This window comes from Dendrobates tinctorius, unplaced genomic scaffold (genome assembly GCF_039654945.1).
Source record: "Dendrobates tinctorius isolate UK_male_01 unplaced genomic scaffold, ASM3965494v1 ptg000059l, whole genome shotgun sequence".
Lineage (NCBI taxonomy): Eukaryota > Metazoa > Chordata > Amphibia > Anura > Dendrobatidae > Dendrobates > Dendrobates tinctorius.
The window spans coordinates 1,533,244-1,551,598 of NW_027361727.1; the positions used below are offsets into that span (position 1 = coordinate 1,533,244).

Consider the following 18,355-nt stretch of genomic DNA (forward strand, 5'->3'; position numbering starts at 1 on the left):
AGACCATCCGGTGAAAGAACCTAATACCGCTGAGTGTGGTGGAAGATGATAACGACAGGGTGCCAAGTGGAAATAATATATGGCCGGTTCAGATAGTAAGGTCTGAACTCGGAACAAGAATTCTGCGGCCGGTTCAGATATTAAGGTCTGAACTCAGGCCAGTTGCACAAGTCCAGTATTCCTGGACCAAGTTTAAAATGCTCTTTCGGTAAATTGATGGAGGTTATAGATTGAATCACCCTCCATAGGTGAAGTCCAAAGCAATCATTTTCTAAGGCTGCATTCACATGTTGTAGCTGACCTTTTGTCGCGATTTTTGAAAATTGCGACAAAAAGACCACACCATGACTGCAACGTGTGAATGCAGCCTTAAGCACCAGAGTTGTTGGGGAAACTCCAGTAGATTATTATTACCTCGAAAACATTTTTGCTTTGAACTGGTATCTCGGTGACTGGCTGGAGAGTTGCCCTAAGTAAGCATGAAGCAACAGGAGTGGTGCCAGAGAAATGTACTAGTGCCCCCACTGCCTAGGTGGACTCCGAACATCATAAAAATATATCTGGAAATTATTTTATCTAAACCAGACATGCCCCTTTAAGTCCCTAGAAACTCAGTCCAGACTGGCTGTGGATTTGAAACACTGGCTCTGCATCATCAATTGTATACAAAAAAAAAAAAAAAATAACCCCAAATCGTTACCTCCTATACCCATCTTGAAGAAAAAAAAAGTAAATATAAAGAATGACAATAAAAATATAATAAATAACATTACACAATAGCAATAAATAGTATTACATTATCAATTAAATATATAATATATAATTAGTCCATTTATCATAAATCAGAATCTTGGCAAATATTTCTAGTGTTATTCCTCTGTTGTACTATTGATCCCTGAAACTAGTTTTATTCACATACATGAGACATTCTTGAAAATATTGTCGTTCTTTGAATTTTTATCTCCTTGAAAACCCAGCTGTAGACTTTTCAGAAAAGGGCAGCGCTGTTCATTTACAGGACCAGAGATCCATGTTGATGTCATTAGATTTTATTAAAATTGAAGCCCTATTTAAATAATATGATAATTTTTTTTATTATAATGTTATGCTCTTTTATGGCTTTTTTAAACACGTATGGAAAAAATGAAAGTGCAACATTGATAAGACAGATGCACTTTAGGGAGCAGTCAGACGGCTGTATAAATGGGACCGAGGTCAGAACGCAGTGCACGGACTGGCCGGTGGCTTACCCGAGCGTGACAGTTGCATAGAAATACATGACGCTGTGACCCTCGGGTCGGGTGATCCATTGGCCAGTCTGTGCACTGCGTTCCGACCACTGTCCTATTTATATGGCTGTCTAACTGCACCCTTAGACACAGATATACTACCAATATATCCACACATGTTGTAGATAACACCCATGATGGACCCTTCTTTTAGTCGGACCATAATTAGATATTTTATTTTATTAGGAGGTGAAGAGAAATGGAGGAAGGACAAAGATCTTTCCCGACTCCAATAAGAGCACTGGAAATGGATGTACATCATATAGAAACTGGAGGTAAATCCTCACTGCCAAAGGTATAGAATGCAGTAGAAGACCGTAAAGATGTAAATGTGGTTTTTATTTATCAACGCGTTTCGAATCACACCTGTTTCTTCCTCAGGACAAACCACAAAGATAAAAAAAAGTTGTGTCTTTTATCTTTGTGGTTTGTCCTGAGGAAGAAGCAGGTGTGATTCGAAACGCGTTGATAAATAAAAACCGCATTTACATCTTTACGGTCTTCTACTGCTTTCGATACCTTTGGCAGCGCGGATTTACTTCCACTTTCCTCCAGCTTCTATATAATATACGGTTTGTGGATTTGCAGCAGCCTATATCTGTTCAAGTTAACATAGGGGTTGTGACTTTCACAACCCCGTAAGGTGAGCATTTTCTTTGCCTCTGTTCCTCTTTTTACCCAGGATAAGACCGTATTGTGCTCTTTATCTTTCCAGTTTTTATTACTATCAGAAATGGAGATATAGTATAGCAACTATGCCGGTTTGTCCAAGGATAATCATCAATTAGATCAACATTTTGAGATATATCATATACTTCACCCTAAAAACAAGTTATGCCTTATATCAAACCCTATATAATGTCTAGCTACGTATGTATAGAGGTAAAATTCCCTTATTTAATCCCAGTTTTATTATATCTTTACATAAAATGGGTCAATAGTTAATTGGAATTATTGTATCCATACAGTAAGGAAGATGCTGATATGTATCATATAGTTTATATGCCAAAAATACCTGTGTAGATATATCTATAGGAGGACAATATTCACATTGTGTCTAGCCTTACAGTACAGATCTCGCCCTGATATCATGTTTTATCCTCCTTATCCATCGTTTGATCGTTTTAACAAAAATTAGGAAGATATTAATACAAAATGTATCAAATCGGCTGGTAACCCACGGATGGCATCATATCCCGGTCATTCTCATCTTCTATACATTTAGTAAAACAATTTAAGTTTGTTTCAAAAGCGTTTCCTGAGTCATTCAACTTTTGCAAATTCAAGATGAACTTGGTGGGTTTTTTCTTCTACGTCTGTTTGCAGGGTGATATGTATATATTTTGTAGGTTCCCATTGATCTCAAAGAGGCTCGATAGACCCTTGGCATTGGTTTGGCATCTTCCATGGGTCGACTGAAGGTGTTTATGGCTGGTTGTTCAATCTTGAAATGCAAAGAACTTGGTCAAAGTTTCAGATGTGCCATGTCTAACTGTGCTTTGGATGACACTAGTGGAGATACTGTACCAACAGGGTTAGTGGTAACATGGTCCAGGAAGAAAAAATCCAGATGTTTCATAGATGATGGTGAATTATCAGGCGACTCATACAAATAGTTACTCATCATCGTCACAGCATGATCTGTGCTTGATGGATGTGTGCGCGCTATACATGATCCTGACCAACACTTTGTGCAAACACCACAATGAATTTTTAATCACAGACACGATGAAAAATAACTATCTACTGCGGGAATTGTTAAGAGGTGAAACTTCCATCATGATATGACTCTTGTCCTTCTTCTTGTACAAATTCTTCTCTCTTTTCCCAACCGTTGGGCCAGCTGCTGTTTACCTGCGTGGTGGCTCCATAGGACTTTGTGTTGCTGTAGTTGATGTAATTCTGGCTAATGTCCTCGGTTTCTTCGGCTAGTTCATCTTCGTGGATGAAACCACATTTCTCGTCGCTGGTCTGCTCAGGGTCTGCCCATGGTTGTTTCTCACCAGAGGCAAAAATACCGTAGAATACAACTCCACCGTAATGGACGAGAGCTGCTATCAGGAAGACGTACTGCCATTCTTCGCGAGTCTGGGGGAGAAAGAAAATAGTCAAAAATATTTCAGTAGATATTTTCCTTGCATATCGCTTCTGAAACCTTGGTTGCTATAATGGGTTGTCCCCTTTGCATTCCATACACCTGATAATACATAATATTAGGTCCTCCTCTCTATTTTCATTGTAAACCATGTTACTAGGCACATCCCAGTATAAATGATAATTCACCCAGCAGAAAGGACCATGTGGTCTGCTCATTGTTGGGAGACACGTCACATATAAAAGAAAGGATGCACAGAAAAAAATAGTCCCACAGGCACAAACACCGAACTCAATGGCGACTTGTCAGTTAAGGGAAGGATGCCACATCTTCAAAAGTATAGGATGCCAAACAAACAGGTAAAAGAATTGCACCGCAGGGAAGCCACAGACGCCAACTGTGCAAGGTGCATTACTGCTTAATAAGCCATGACGAGCACATGTAACCCAACACTTCGGGTGCAAACCAATAGAAAATAGTGTTGGTAATAGTAATGCAGAAGAGAAGAACAATAAGGTGGCACTCACCAGTCTAAAAGTCCAATCTTTATTAAACAAGCGGTTCACAGCATGTCCACAGGGTTGACCCGTAGAAGTGCAATAGTGCGAAACGGCCGTCATCACTCTAATACTCCATCTCCCATTCTCCCTGTGGACATGCTGTGAACCACTTGTTTAATAAAGAATGGACTTTTAGACTGGTGAGTGCCACCTTATTGTTCCTCTGCATTACTAAAAGAATAGGATGCGTGGTGTAAAGTAATGGAGTAAATCACATTTCTAATAGTGTAGGATCCAATCCCTCTCTTAATTGAGGATGCCAGGTCTTTAATAGTGGAGGATGCATTTACTCCAATAGTGAAGAATGCAAGGACTTCAATAATGTAGAATGAATGGACTCCAATAGCGTTGGATGCATGGACTCCATGAGAAGACACTTTGCACTCTTCATTAATTGAGGATGTAAGGTCTCCAATAGTAGAGAATGCATGACTTCCAATAGCAGAGGATACAAGGAATTTTGTAATGGAGGATGTCAATTCTCCATTACTGGTGGATGCATGAACTTCAATAATGAAAGCAAAGTCTACCATAGTGGAGAGTGCAAAGTCTACCATAATGCTGAATGCAGTGTCTCCCAACATATGGATTACAGTGCTTGTAGTCTGATCTGTTGCACATTGTATTCATCATTCATTCTTTAGTTTGCCGGTGTATTTTACTGTCTGCACTTTAATGTTTAATAACTTTAACTTTGGATGTTTCCTGATCATCATGGACAAATGACTGCAAAATTAGAACATCTGTCCTAAATAATAGAGAACAATTATCATCCTCACCACTGAACTCTGAAAATGATCTTTCTTTGATTTTATGTTCGGTCAAGACCGAAAAAACACCGAGGGGATGGATTCTCAAACTTAGAAAAGATCTAAAAAGGTCAATCATGGGTGTCATTATTGTGTCCACGCATCCAGAGCTGATGTACATCATAAATTATCTTGGGAGAAGTCATAGCAATAATTCTAATTTCACCTATAGCTGTAGCTCGGCTTACGTTCATGTGGAGCAAAGAGTTTGGATGCCTTAGTCTTGTATCTACATGCCATGGCTAAAGGCTGTGTATGTTGTTGCTGCCCACCTAAGCAGCCAGCACCAAAACCACATGCCCAGCAAACTCTTGAGTTACGCTCTTGTCATAGCCATGAAAACTGTTGGCCAATAACGAGGAACGGCGGATGTATTGGGTGACAGAGACCTGACATCTACAGGTCTGGAAGTGAAGAGAAAAACACACTAATTATGGGAAATCTCTATATTCTAGACATTCTCATTGATGCAGTGGCTCAGCCCCATGCTCCTCATCCCATTCATTGTTCTGCAGATGACAGTTACGTAAGTTCTAATAAGCATTGGCTGCTGATCCGTGTTTCTCTGCTCTCAGCATGATTTCTCTTCAGTTAATTAAAACCTTATGACTTCCCTGGTCACTCGAGGATCCGGGGCTCGCATTCGAGCTTCTATTTATAGCTAACGTGCCTGGAGGCTTAGACTAAGGTCTTTCTCTCTGAACCTTTCAAAAGAACACGGGAACAGCAATAAAGTCAAGAAATATTTAATAGGAACGTACTTTGTTCTTAGTCATGGCTCCGACGATCAGCGGACACACCATTCCAGACAAGGTGCCAACGCCATTAGAAATTCCCATCAGAATACTGGCGTAACGGGGTGCGATGTCAAGGTGATTGACATTAAAACCTATCAACAAGGCACAAAATGAACCAATGACATGGAGAATACAAAAAAAGTATAATCACCACAATAAGATTCTGCAACTTTTTTCCCAGTAATTTTTTTTTTTTTTTTTTTTTAACATTTTTCTTAGCAGTCAGTGAATAGAAAAATTCTTGTATCTGAATGAACTCTTACTAATCCTTCAGGTCACTTCTTCCCTTTTCTTACCTATGTAAGAAAAATAAAATCTGAATTCTGGATGGTTTCTATAAAGTTAGGGTCACACAATCTTTTTCTCTCATCTGAAAAAATTGGTGTGATTATGTTATTCAGAGGGTGGCCAGACTAGTGGAGGTCTGACTTCTGGGCTACCACCATAAGTCTCGAGGTTGCAGAAGAGGGAACCCCTTAGACTCTTCCCTTTCACCGTGGTGCTCTACTTGGAATATCAAGCAAAACGAAACTTGGCACTCAACGGATAAAATAGGATATGTTTTCATGCAATCCGAGATATAGTACATACAGTGCAGACGTTTCGGTCATATAGCGACCTTCATCAGTGTAAAGACTGCAAAACGAAGAGGTATACTCGTAATACTCAAAGTCCAATCACACAGAGTGCTGTCCCTAAGCATATAAGAAAGAGTCCAAAGAGTAATGGTTGTTCGTGGTAATAGCCCCGGTTTCCACCGTTGAGTTAAGGTTAATCCGTGCACTGTGAATTTGGAAATTGCTCCTCAGACATGGTGTCCACCACTGGTCGGGAGCCAGTCTGAGGAGCAACCTCCAAATTCACAGGGCATGGATTAACCTTAACTCAATGGTGGATACCATTCCTCTTAGGATTCTTTCTTCTATACTTTAGGACAGAACTCTGTGTGATTGGACTTTGAGTATTATGAGCATACCTCTTCGTTTCGCAGTCGGTACACCGATAAAGGTCGCTATATGTCCGAAACGTCTGCACTGTATGTAATACAGGTGCATCTCACAAAATTAGAATATCATCAAAAAGTGAATTTCAGTTCTTCAATACAAATTGAAACTCGTATATTAGATTCATTACACACAGAGTGATCTATTACAAGTGTTTATTTCTGTTAATGTTGGTGATTATGGCTTACAACCAATGAAAATCCAAAAGTCATTATCTCAGTAAACTAGAATACTTTTCAAAATAATTTTTCAAGCTGGTGTTATAATCCGAAATGTTGGCCTACTGAAATGAATGTTCAGTAAATGCCGTCAATACTTGGTCGCAGCTCCTTTTGCATCAGTTACTGCATCAATGCAGCGTGGCATGGAGGCGATCAGCCTGTGGCAGTGCTGAGGTATTATGGAAGCCCAGGTTGCTTTGATAGCAGCCTTCAGCTCATCTGCATTGTTGGGTCTGGTGTTTCTCATCTTCCTCTTGACAATACTCCATAGATTCTCTATGGGGTTAAGGTCAGGCGAGTTTGCTGGCCAGTCAAGCACAGTGATACTGTTGTTTGTAAACCAGGTATTGGTACTTTTGGCAGTGTGGACAGGTGCCAAGTCCTGCTGGAGAATTAAATATCCATCTCCAAAAAGCTTCTCGGCAGACGGAAGCATGAAGTGCTCTAAAAGTTCCTTGTAGACGGCTGCACTGACTTTGGTCTTGATAAAACAAAAACACAGTGGACCTTCACCAGCAGATGACATGGCTCCCCAAACCATTATAGATACCTCACACTAGACCTTGGAAATCAAGGTTCCAGAGTCTGGAGGAAGAGGGGAGAGGCCACAATCCAAGCTGCTTGAGGTGTGAAGTTTCCACAATCAGTGATGGTTTGGGGAGCCATGTCATCTGCTGGTGAAGGTCCACTGTGTTTTATCAAGACCAAAGTCAGGGCAGCCGTCTACTGGGAAATTTTAGAGCACTTCATGCTTCCCTCTGCCAACAAGCTTTTTGGAGATGGAAATGTCATTCTCCAGCAGGACTTGGCCCCTGTCCACACTGACAAAAGTACCAATACCTGGTGTACACACAACAGTATCACTGAGCTTGATTGGCCAGCAAACTGGCCTGAACTTAACCCCATAGAGAATCTATGGGGTATTGTCAAGAGGAAGATGAGACGCCAGACCCAACAATGCAGACGAGCTGAAGGCTGCTATCATAGCAACCTGGGCTTCCATAACCCCTCAGCAGTGCCACAGGCTGATCGCCTCCATGCCACGCCACATTGATGCAGTAATTGATGCAAAAGGAGCCCTGACCAAGCATTGACGGCATTTACTGAAAATACATTTCAGTAGAACAACATTTCAGATTTTAAAATCATTTTTTAAAGCTGGTGTTATAAAGTATTCTAATTTACTGAGATAATGACTTTTGGGTTTTCATTGGCTGTAAGCCATGATCATCAACATTAACAGGAATAAACACGTGAAATAGATCACTCTATAATGACTCTATATAATAGAGGAGTGTCACTTTTTGTATTGAAGAACTGAAGTAAGATAACTTTTTGATGATATTCTAATTTTGTGAGATGCATCTGTATATCTCAGATTGCATTAAAACATTTTCTATTTCATCTGTTGAGGGCCAAGTTTCATTTTACTACATATTCAGGTCTGGAACCCTACTTGAGCATCACTAACGGTTGTGCCATGTCATTTATTTATACTACTTGGAATATTAGGGAAAAAATGTGGTAGTTCTCTTTTAAAGGGGTTTTCCACTTTTAGAAAACTGGCCTGAAATGTTTCCTGTAATGTTAAATAAAAAAATCAGATCTTATTCACCCATCCCGGGTCCAGAGCCAGTTCGTCTCTTCTGCTGAAGTGTCAATGTTTTGGTTGCAGCAGTGATATTGCGTTGACCGCTCACATCACTGCTGCCGCCAATCACTTACCTCAGCAATTAGGCCAATGTTGATGGCACAAGACACTGAGCCCCGTGATTGGCTGCAGCAGTGCTATGAGCTGTTGACGTGACCTGAGCTGCAGCCAAAACACTGACACCAGAGCAGAGGCAGAGAAGCAGCACTGAACCTGGGAAGGGTGAGATGTTGGCAGCGGATTAATCTCTGTGCTCTCCAGCCATTTAACAGTGAATATATATTTATTCAGGAAAAAAAAGATAACACAGCTTACAACTGATATTACTTATAGCTTAAGATCTTGTCTGTCAGCTTGCAAAGTGAAAGTAACATCTGTGCCTCAGCGATACACACAGTGAACAGGAACTGCCTTTTTTTTTTTTTTTTTTTTTTAACAGTGCTTTATTGGCAAAGTAACACTATTGCTGGAAACAGAAACTAATGCACTAACAGTAGCAAATAATAGTTGTTACAATATACAGTGAGTATGGAAAGTCTTCAGACCCCTTTAAATTTTTCACTCTGTTTCATTGCAGCCATTTGGTAAATTCAAAAAAGTTCATTTTTTTCTCATTAATGTACACTCGACTAAAAAAAACAAAAAAACAAATGTATACATTTTTGCAAATTTATTAAAAAAGAAAAACTGAAATATCACATTGTCATAAGTATTCAGACCCTTTGCTCAGTATTGAGTGTACTCACCTTTTGAGCTAGTACAGCCATGAGTCTTCTTGGGAATGATGCAACAAGTTTTTCACCCCTGGATTTGGGGATCCTCTGCCATTCTACCTTGCAGATCCTCTCCAGCTCCGTCAGGTTGGATGGTGAACGTTGGTGGACGGCCATTTTCAGGTCTCTCCAGAGATGCTCAATTGGGTTTAGGTCAGGCCTCTGGCTGGGCCAGTCAAGAATGGTCACAGAGTTGTTCTCAAGCCACTCCTTTGTTATTTTAGCTGTGTGCTTAGGGTCATTTTCTAGTTGGAAGGTGAACTTTCGGCCAAGTCTGAGGTCTAGAGCACTCTGGAAGAGGTTTTCATCCAGGATATCTCTGTACTTGTCCGCATTCATGTGTCCTTCAATTGCAACCAGTCTTCCTGTCTCTGCAGCTGAAAAACACCCTCATAGCATGATGCTGCCACCACCATGTTTCACTGTTGGGATTGTATTGGGCAGGTGATGAGCAGTGCCTGGTTTTCTCCACACATACCGCTTAGAATTATCACAAAAAAGTTCTATTGTCGTCTCTTCAGACCGGAGAATTTTATTTCTCATAGTCTGGGAGACGTTCATGTGTTTTTTTTTTGCAAACTATATGCAGGCTTTCATATTTCTTGCACTGAGGATAAGCTTCTGTCGGGCCACTCTGCCATAAAGGCCCTACTGGTGGAGGGCTGCAGTGATAGTTGACTTTGTAGAACTTACTCCCATCTCCCTACTGCATCTGTGGAGCTCAGCCACAGTGATCTTGGGGTTCTTCTATACCCCTCTCACCAAGGCTCTTCTCCCATGATTGCTCAGTTTGGCTGGACGACCAGGTCTAGGAAGACTTCTGGTGGTCCAAAACTTCTTCCATTTAAGGATTATGGAGGCAACTGTGCTCTTAGGAACCTTGAGTACTGCAGAAATTCTTTTGTAACCTTGGCCAGATCTGTGCCTTGTCACAATTCTGTCTCTGAGCTCCTTGGCCAGTTCCTTTGACCTCATGATTCTCATTTGGTCTGACATGCACTGTGAGGTCTCATATAGACAGGTGTGTGCCTTTACAAATCAAGTCCTATCAGTTTAATTAAACACAGCTGGACTCCAATCGAGGAGTAGAACCATCTCAAGGAGGATCACAAGGAAATGGACAGCATGTGACTTAAATATGAATGTCGGAGCAAAGGTCTGAATACTTATTACTATGTGATATTTCAGGTTTTTTTTAATAAATTTGCAATAATTTCTACATTTCGTTTTTTTTTCAGTCAAGATGGGGTGCAGAGTGTACATTAATGAGAAAAAAAATGAACTTTTTTGAATTTACCAAATGGCTGCAATGAAACAGAGTGACAAATTTAAAGGGGTCTGAATACTTTCCGTACCCACTGTATATACAATAATATGCATTATTCCAACATGAGTACAATCTGATTTTGTTACTTTACATGACAGGAAACATTTTGACTTGATTTTTATAAAATTGGAAAACTCCTTTAAATATTATTCTAAAAATCCATGAGGATAAAAAAAAACTAACTTGCATATATTTGCTCTAAATTCGTCTGTAAATGCTTCATCAAAACATGCCAGGAATATAAAATGGATGCAAACGAAACACATTTATTCCACTATCCCTCATTGAGGAGATGAAGCAAATATTACACCACTCCAAGGTCATGACTAAAATCAGAAGAAGTCTTCTAAAGTGATGTCAGACCACCAGTCCGTACATGAAACCTCTCCTAAAGGGGCCATGTCACCGGGTTGTTAACCTTAACTGGACCAAAATAAAGGGGCATGTCCAGATTTAGTAAAAAGGGATGATTTTTTTTCCATAGTAATTACGCCAGTCCGGTCTACGGCTGAGCCTGGTATTGCGGTATTTATGCTGATCTGCAATATTAACAAGAGTGGCATAGTTTCTAGGGAAAAAATTTTTTTTCAACATTGTAAATTAAATAATGTTCTCACCAGAAATGGCAAATCCACTGAAACCAACGGCAAGGACAAGGAATGATATGGCCACCCCTTTACTGTGAGAGTAGCCAACCACAAGGAGGAGAGTTGCTTCCATTCCAAAACCTGAAACATGGAGAAGACATTCAGTGCGTCAGATTGCGCTTCTTAGCGCGTGATTTCAGCATTCGACTAAACGGAGAGCATCATTTCTACGAGGGGCGCCTGAAAACTTCGAGGCCCACCCTTGAAATCTTATTTGCATGGTCTTGTTTTGCAATGCAATATGTTATTTAGTTAGTTGAATGGTCTCATGAGCAATCTGGATTTATTTTGAATTTTTTTGTTTCCGTTACAGCATTTTAAAGTTGGGTCGCAAGGCTGAAATATGGAAATGGAGAAGTTGGCAAAGTTCACACATCGGCTGCTGCAATTCACTCCTGTGGTTTCCAACTGCTTCAGCACCCACCCTATTCCCCTGATTTGGCTCCCTCGAACTATCACCTATTCCCACAGATGAAAAAGCACCTTGGTGGAAGGTGGAATTGCAGCCATTGCAACAGCCGATGTGTGAACTTTGCCAACTTCTCCATTTCCATATCTCAGCCTTGCGACCCAACTTTAAAATGCTGTAACGGAAACAAAAAAAATCAAAATAAATCCAGATTGCTCATGAGACCATTGAACTAACTAAATAACATATTGCATTGCAAAACAAGACCATGCAAAAAAGATTTCATGGGTGGGCCTCGAAGTTTTCAGGCGCCCCTTGTAAGTCCTCATTTTTAAAACTATGACTCCCTGCATTTCCTACCAGCAGGAGGGACACATGCTGGGGACCCAAATGGGGTCCGTAGAGGAAGAAGTCACCAGAGTAAGGCGCAATACACATTAGACGAAAGTCAGACAAAGCCGCCGACAATCTGATTTGTATGGGGACGTTCCAACCCTTCCATGAGAGATCATGTCGGTGGGATAAAAGGGTCTGGTGGTTGGAATTTCAATGACTAATCCTTTTATTTTGAGGGGAGATAAGCGGCTGCCATGGGTGTCTAGTAGCTCCTTTCTTCTCTGTCCCCATTAAGAATACTTGAATGTTCAGTCAAGTGTTCCTCTGTATGGAGGAGTCAGAAGTTAGAGGCTTTGACCAAGGGCAGACATATCAGCAATGCAGCTGCACCAAGGCCCGGAGGTGGTGGGGGCCCTTGAAGGCAAAAAAACAACAGTATCACTGTGCTTGATTGGCCAGCAAACTCGCCTGACCTTAACCCCATAGAGAATCTATGGAGTATTGTCAAGAGGAAGATGAGAGACACCAGACCCAGCAATGCAGACGAGCTGAAGGCTGGTATCAAAGCAACCTGGGCTTCCATAACCCCTCAGCAGTGCCACAGGCTGATCGCCTCCATGCCACGCTGCATTGATGCAGTAATTGATGCCAAAGGAGCCCTGACCAAGTGCATTTACTGAACATACATTTCAGTAGGGCAACATTTCAGATTTTAAAATCATTTTTCAAGCTGGTGTTATAAAGTATTCTAATTTACTGAGATAATGACTTTTGGGTTTTCATTGGCTGTAAGACATAGTCATCAACATTAACAGAAATAAACACTTTAAATAGATCATTCTAATGACTCTATATAATATAGGAGTGTCCTTTTTTGTAGTGAACTGAAATAAATTAACTTTTTGATGATATTCTAATTTTGTGAGAAGCACCTGTGCATGGTTGGGTTCCAGCAGTTATCAAGTAACCACTAGGAGGCTCTCTGCACACTTTTTTTTTTTTAAATTAGTTTATTAAACCATAAACAGCTATACAATACACACAGTGGAATATGATGTTGAGCTTGATACAAGATATACATATGCTTCATATAACATGAAAATGTAAAGCAAAATGTGTGCATCAGTTGTATACAAATAAAGCAAAACATAATGCTAATTAAATCACAAAAGCTTCGTGTTGTTATTCCAGTGATGAAATCTACCTAGCTTCTGGTACCAATGACTTGCTGTCATGTGCCGGCCACGTCTGCAATGTTCTATAAGCAACTTTGTAATATATCTTATTAGAAAAATGAGCTCCTGTCTCTGCCAAAACTGATCAGTCTTTATCAAAACTCAATTTTTTATGTAAAATCTATATTCAGTGAAGACAGACTCTCTCCACGGAGAACCACCCGACCAGGCGGAAGGAGACGTGGGCTTTGCTCATTTCTTATGGTACTGAATGCTATGCTCTGATAGGCTGCTTGGAAAACAAACTGAGCTCTTATTGATTACTCTGATAAAAAGTTGAGCTATGATTGGCTGCTCTGCTAAAAGCTAAACTCTGATTGGCTGTTCTGATAAAATGAAAGCAGAGCACTTATTGGTTGCTATAGGCAACACATGGTTTTTACTGTTGGACCATTCAGATGAATGAGGCCCCATAAGCGTCATACTGTACAAGTCACATAAAGGGAACAAAGCTCTCGATATCGTGGCCTCACCTTGTCCAAAAGAATAATAAAAAAAATCATCCAGATAATATTTTGCAGAATAAGACTGTGTGGTGCAGACATTAGGACCCATGTCTGGTCTATATACAGATAGAATAATAATAAATTACTCGTTGATTCAAATATATAATAGGACTTGGATGAAGTCTCCTAATTTCAGCCCTTCTCAGGGGGTGCTACTGTCTGTTACCAGCAGCTGTGTCACTGACCTCCGCAGTTCATGATCTTCCGCACAGTGGTCGTAGAGAGAATATTTTTACTCCGTAGGTAGTCAGCAATTTGTCCCCCGATAGGCACGATAATCGTCATGACAAGATGCGGCACCGCAGACAGCATTCCAACCTGACACAAAAAGACACTAACATTTAGGGTCCAGCCCCAGTGTCGTACCTTTATACACATGTCATGAACCCCTTGCCTATATGTGACATGTGTATCACATGTCGGGTGCAGATGTATGGAGCACGCTCAGGAGCTCCACACAGGTGAAGCGCCGGCTGTGTTATACAGACCTCATTGGCCTTTGGCAGCAGCCATCGGAGCTATGCCGCTGTCAATCTCTGAGAACTTAGGGTATTTAAGTGACTCCCATCACCCCCTTACATCTATGATGTGATCATAGGGTGTGGTTGGTTGCCAATACCATAGCACTTGGGAGCCTGCTGTAGACCCCAACTGCTTCCATCTGAGCACTCCTGTGAAACCCAGCCACAGGCTGAGCATTATTGGAGACCGTGATAATCAAAGTATTGCAGTACAACGAACAAGCAATCAAGCAATTACAGGTTCAAAGTTCCCTGCGGGGACTAAAAAATAAAGTAGAAACTAAATAATTAGTTTTTTCAAAAAATATTAATAAAATTAAAAATCTGTAAAAAAAAAAAAAAATTAATCTCCCATAAAAGAATTTCCCTTCCTTTCCTCATGCAAAAATAAATAAAAAAATAAGAAAAATAGGTATCAGTGCATCATAAAAAGTCTGATCTATTAAAATATTACATTAATTAACTCAATGTAAAAGCCATAAAGTAAAAATGATTCAAAACACCAACATTTACTTTTTTTTTGGTTACTGCACCTTCCACCCCCCCACAAAGTGTAATTAAAAATTATCTAAACTTCACATATACCAAAATGATACTGTGATAACACAACATTTAATCTTAATTAACCAATCATCTATTTTCAGTAAGCCAGGGGGAATAGACTTATCTATATGTTGACTTTTGAATTTGTGTTTCTTTCTTTTGTTGTTCAAGAGTCTGAAATGTTGACTACTCTTGTAGGTTAAATTGATATTTATAAATTGAGGAATGGTTGTTATTTACCTCATATCAGGTCCTACAGTTTATTGTACTGTTTTCTTTTCACAACAGGCATGCAGGGTAACTGAACAATGATATTTGCTGATTGCACATTATACCAGGTCATTCAGTTTGTTGACTTGCAAACACTGAAGGATAAACTAAATAATCAAACAAGGTGAAATTTAAATGTTTTATTTTTTCCTTTTGGCCCAGCAAGAGTTAATGTCTGTCTCTTGCTGGGTGTTCTTTTAGGTTGATCAGCTGATGTTGGTTGGCAACCACTTCCACCTTCCTTTAAATAATCACATGACCTATCAGCTGATCATTGGTAATAGAGTTCTTCTATTCAGATCAGCTAGGGGTTTGGAGCTCTCCTGGTTTGGTGGTGTTGCTTTTGTGGGTGTGCAGATTCCTGGTGCCGTATTCTCTGCTGCTTTGGAACTTGTCAGCAGAGCCTGAAGCTGAATATATCTTCCTTTTTCTTTGTCTATCCCGTATTTGTCCCTTCCTCTGTGTTTTTACCATCTGCAGTGAATGGACTGACGTCCTTGCCGGCCAGTGCACTAGCCAGGGTATATTCAGGTGAATCAGGGACTAGGCACGTGAAGGACCCACATAGGGCTTTAGGGGAGCTTAGGGACAGGTACAGGTTGGTGTCAGGAGGTGTCCCATCCCTCTCTCCCTACCATGTTGTCCACCTGACTTACTCGTTTCCAAGCGTGACAGCCAGCTTAGGGGAACACAGCCCTGGCTGAAAGAATACAGATCTGCTCCACTGACCATCACTAAACCCATGGATACATTTTGGATAGTCAGAATTTGGATCCACCGGTCACCTGAGCTCCTTCAATACATTTGGGTGGCCAGGATTGGTACCCACCAGTCACCTGGCTCGATGGAGATGTTTGGAGAAGCCAAGTTGTGACCCTTTGGTCACCTGGTCTTGTACCTCATTGGTCTTTCAGTTTCCTAAGCTTGTCGTTACCTCCTCTGTGTGTGCCACAGGTGGGGGTAGTGACAGTCGACCCTGGAAGCTCTGAAGTCACAGCTGCTCTTATCCCGGTGAGTCCGCGGATGGGTGAGACTCTGTAATTTGCACCATCTTGGGTATTTTGCTGGGCCTGTTCTATTTGTTAATTGCCTGTTTTGTGATTCTATAATGTATTGCCACACTGTTTTACCCCCACCCTGTGCTGTCTGAGTAGTATTACTAATAAAAAAACTGGAGTTTGATCAAAATTATGTTTACTAAATACCCTTATTATTATTATTACCTTTATGCATTATTTGCAGTTTATTTTTTACTTTTTATTTGTGTTTTTTGCTTTTTGTTTTCTCTGGTTAATGGTCATGTGTTAATATGCACTTACATTGTGCATACACATTAACTTATTTTCTCAGTTCAGACGCCAGTTTTTTTATTCATTTTATTGTGCATTCAGTGCATATATGGGTGTGACCGCCCGCTTTCTGAGCTGGGAAAACCATTCTGTCTGGCCTAAGCTTTTACTAGTGGTTCAGTCGCTCGATCCTTGTTCACATTCACGTCACTTGGCAAGTGAAAAGGTTTTAAATACTAGAGTAGGGACTGTCCCACAAGGGTTGCCGTGACGTGGCGGGATGGCTTGTACATTATTTTGATCAAAATTAGGTTTACTAAATACCCTTATTATTATTACTACCTTTATGCATTATTTGCAGTTTATTTTTTACTTTTTAGTTTAGGATATTTGTGTTTTTTGCTTTTTGTTTTCTCTGAGTAGTATTACGCCCATGGTAAAAGGAGACCGTACGTGCAGTGGGATAATACATGATCCATGCGGTCTTGAGCCAGCAGACTAGAGCACCTGCTGACCCTCGTGTCTCCACAGATACCATTAAAATTGACAGATTGTCAAAAAAATTAGCCCTCAAACAGCTCGATAAGGGAATAATTAAAATGTTACAGAAAAAGGTGACTTTTTTAAGCCTTTAAAATAATATAAAAAGTATAACATTTTGGTATTGCCATAATACGACGGACCTGAAGAATGATGTTATGAGGCCAATGAAAGCTGTAGAAATTAACCAATGAAACAAAAAAAAAAATGAGGGAGGAATTTTTTTTCACCAGCTCAGGGTGGTTTCACATTAGCGCTTTTTAAGCGCACGCACGGCCGGGGGTAGCTCCGCCCCCGAGCCGGCTCTCTGCCCGGCGTGCCCGCCCCTTGCTTGTAGCGCCGCCTCCTAGCGCACAGCGGCGCCTGCGATCGGCGCACCCTATCTTTAGCATAGGGTGCGCAGATCGTGCGCAGGCCGTGCGCTAGTTGCGCTTTGACCTGCGCTGCTCACTTTTGACGGTGCGCCGTGCGCGCCAAAATCAAACTCAAAATCAAACGCCGGGCAGAGAGTCGGCTCGGGGGCGGAGCTACCCCCGGCCGTGCGTGCGCTTAAAAAGCGCTAATGTGAAACCACCCTCACTTAGCTTGGAATATTTTTCCAGTTTTTAAGTAAATTATACAAAAAAAAATAGTGTCATTCAAAACTATAAACATTGGGGATACTAATTGGACTAATGGGTGCACCCTCCTCAAGGGATCCCATCCCAAAATGGATAGTTCACACCTGCCCAGAGACAAAACAGTCGACCAATATGATTTTATCACGGAACTTACAACCACCGGATTGATTAAAAAAAAAAAAATATATATATATTTTGCCAGATTAACAATTGTTAATGCATCACTCATACATAAAAGCCCCCATCCCCCATAGCTGTATTCACTCCACAAAAATTTGGAAATCATTGTACCTTGCTAATCTCAAATCTAAACACCTCTTCAAAATACGCCGGCTGGCTGATGAGCAGAAGGTAAAACGTCCAGCTCCGGCAGAAATTTGCAACTATGATTGCATAGACAGGCATCGAGGTAAAGAATTTTCTCCAAGGAGTCTTGAATTTCTAAAAGAGAAAACATCAATTGTTGATTACATAGAAATTATTTGTTGATTTAAGTGCCCCCCATCACAAGAATACTATCTGTTATTCAAGGAGTTCACACACATAACTGGAAAGAGTCCAAAACCAACAGTCAATCTAAAAAAAAAACAGTTGTAAGGATCTAAAAACATCTATTCTCACAGTTTGTGACTATATTAGTGCAGAAGTTGTAGAGGATCCGTCATGTGCCATAAATATGAAATATTCTGTTGTCTTACCTGGTGTAAATGCTGCTGTTCTCCTGATTCTGGCGTTATTTTCTTTTATTCTTGCGTCTCTCTGTTTCTGAGATATGGTCCTCTATACCCTGAATATAAATCCACCACCTGATGAAGATGGGGTTACCGTCGAAACGCGTTGTGGGCTAAAGAAGAATCAATTGTGGTGTCGTTGTATTCTCAGCGCTCCACTGACTGTTCAATTTGATTGTCCT

General features: G+C 40.6%; 1 protein-coding gene across 2 annotated transcripts in view; it reads right to left on the reverse strand.

The window, feature by feature from the left end:
- Window positions 1-2,274: 2,274 nt before the first annotated feature.
- Window positions 2,275-18,355, reverse strand: part of SLC17A6 (solute carrier family 17 member 6) — a 60,874-nt gene continuing 44,793 nt past the window's right edge. For both annotated transcript variants that reach the window (XM_073578294.1, XM_073578293.1), the window contains 5 exons: window positions 17,734-17,883; window positions 13,845-13,977; window positions 11,144-11,254; window positions 5,515-5,642; window positions 2,275-3,377 (listed from right to left, as the gene is read on the reverse strand). In XM_073578294.1, coding sequence (XP_073434395.1) covers window positions 3,048-3,377; window positions 5,515-5,642; window positions 11,144-11,254; window positions 13,845-13,977; window positions 17,734-17,883 — 852 coding nt within the window. In that variant the 3' untranslated portion in view covers window positions 2,275-3,047. The remainder of the gene's footprint in view (window positions 3,378-5,514; window positions 5,643-11,143; window positions 11,255-13,844; window positions 13,978-17,733; window positions 17,884-18,355) is intronic.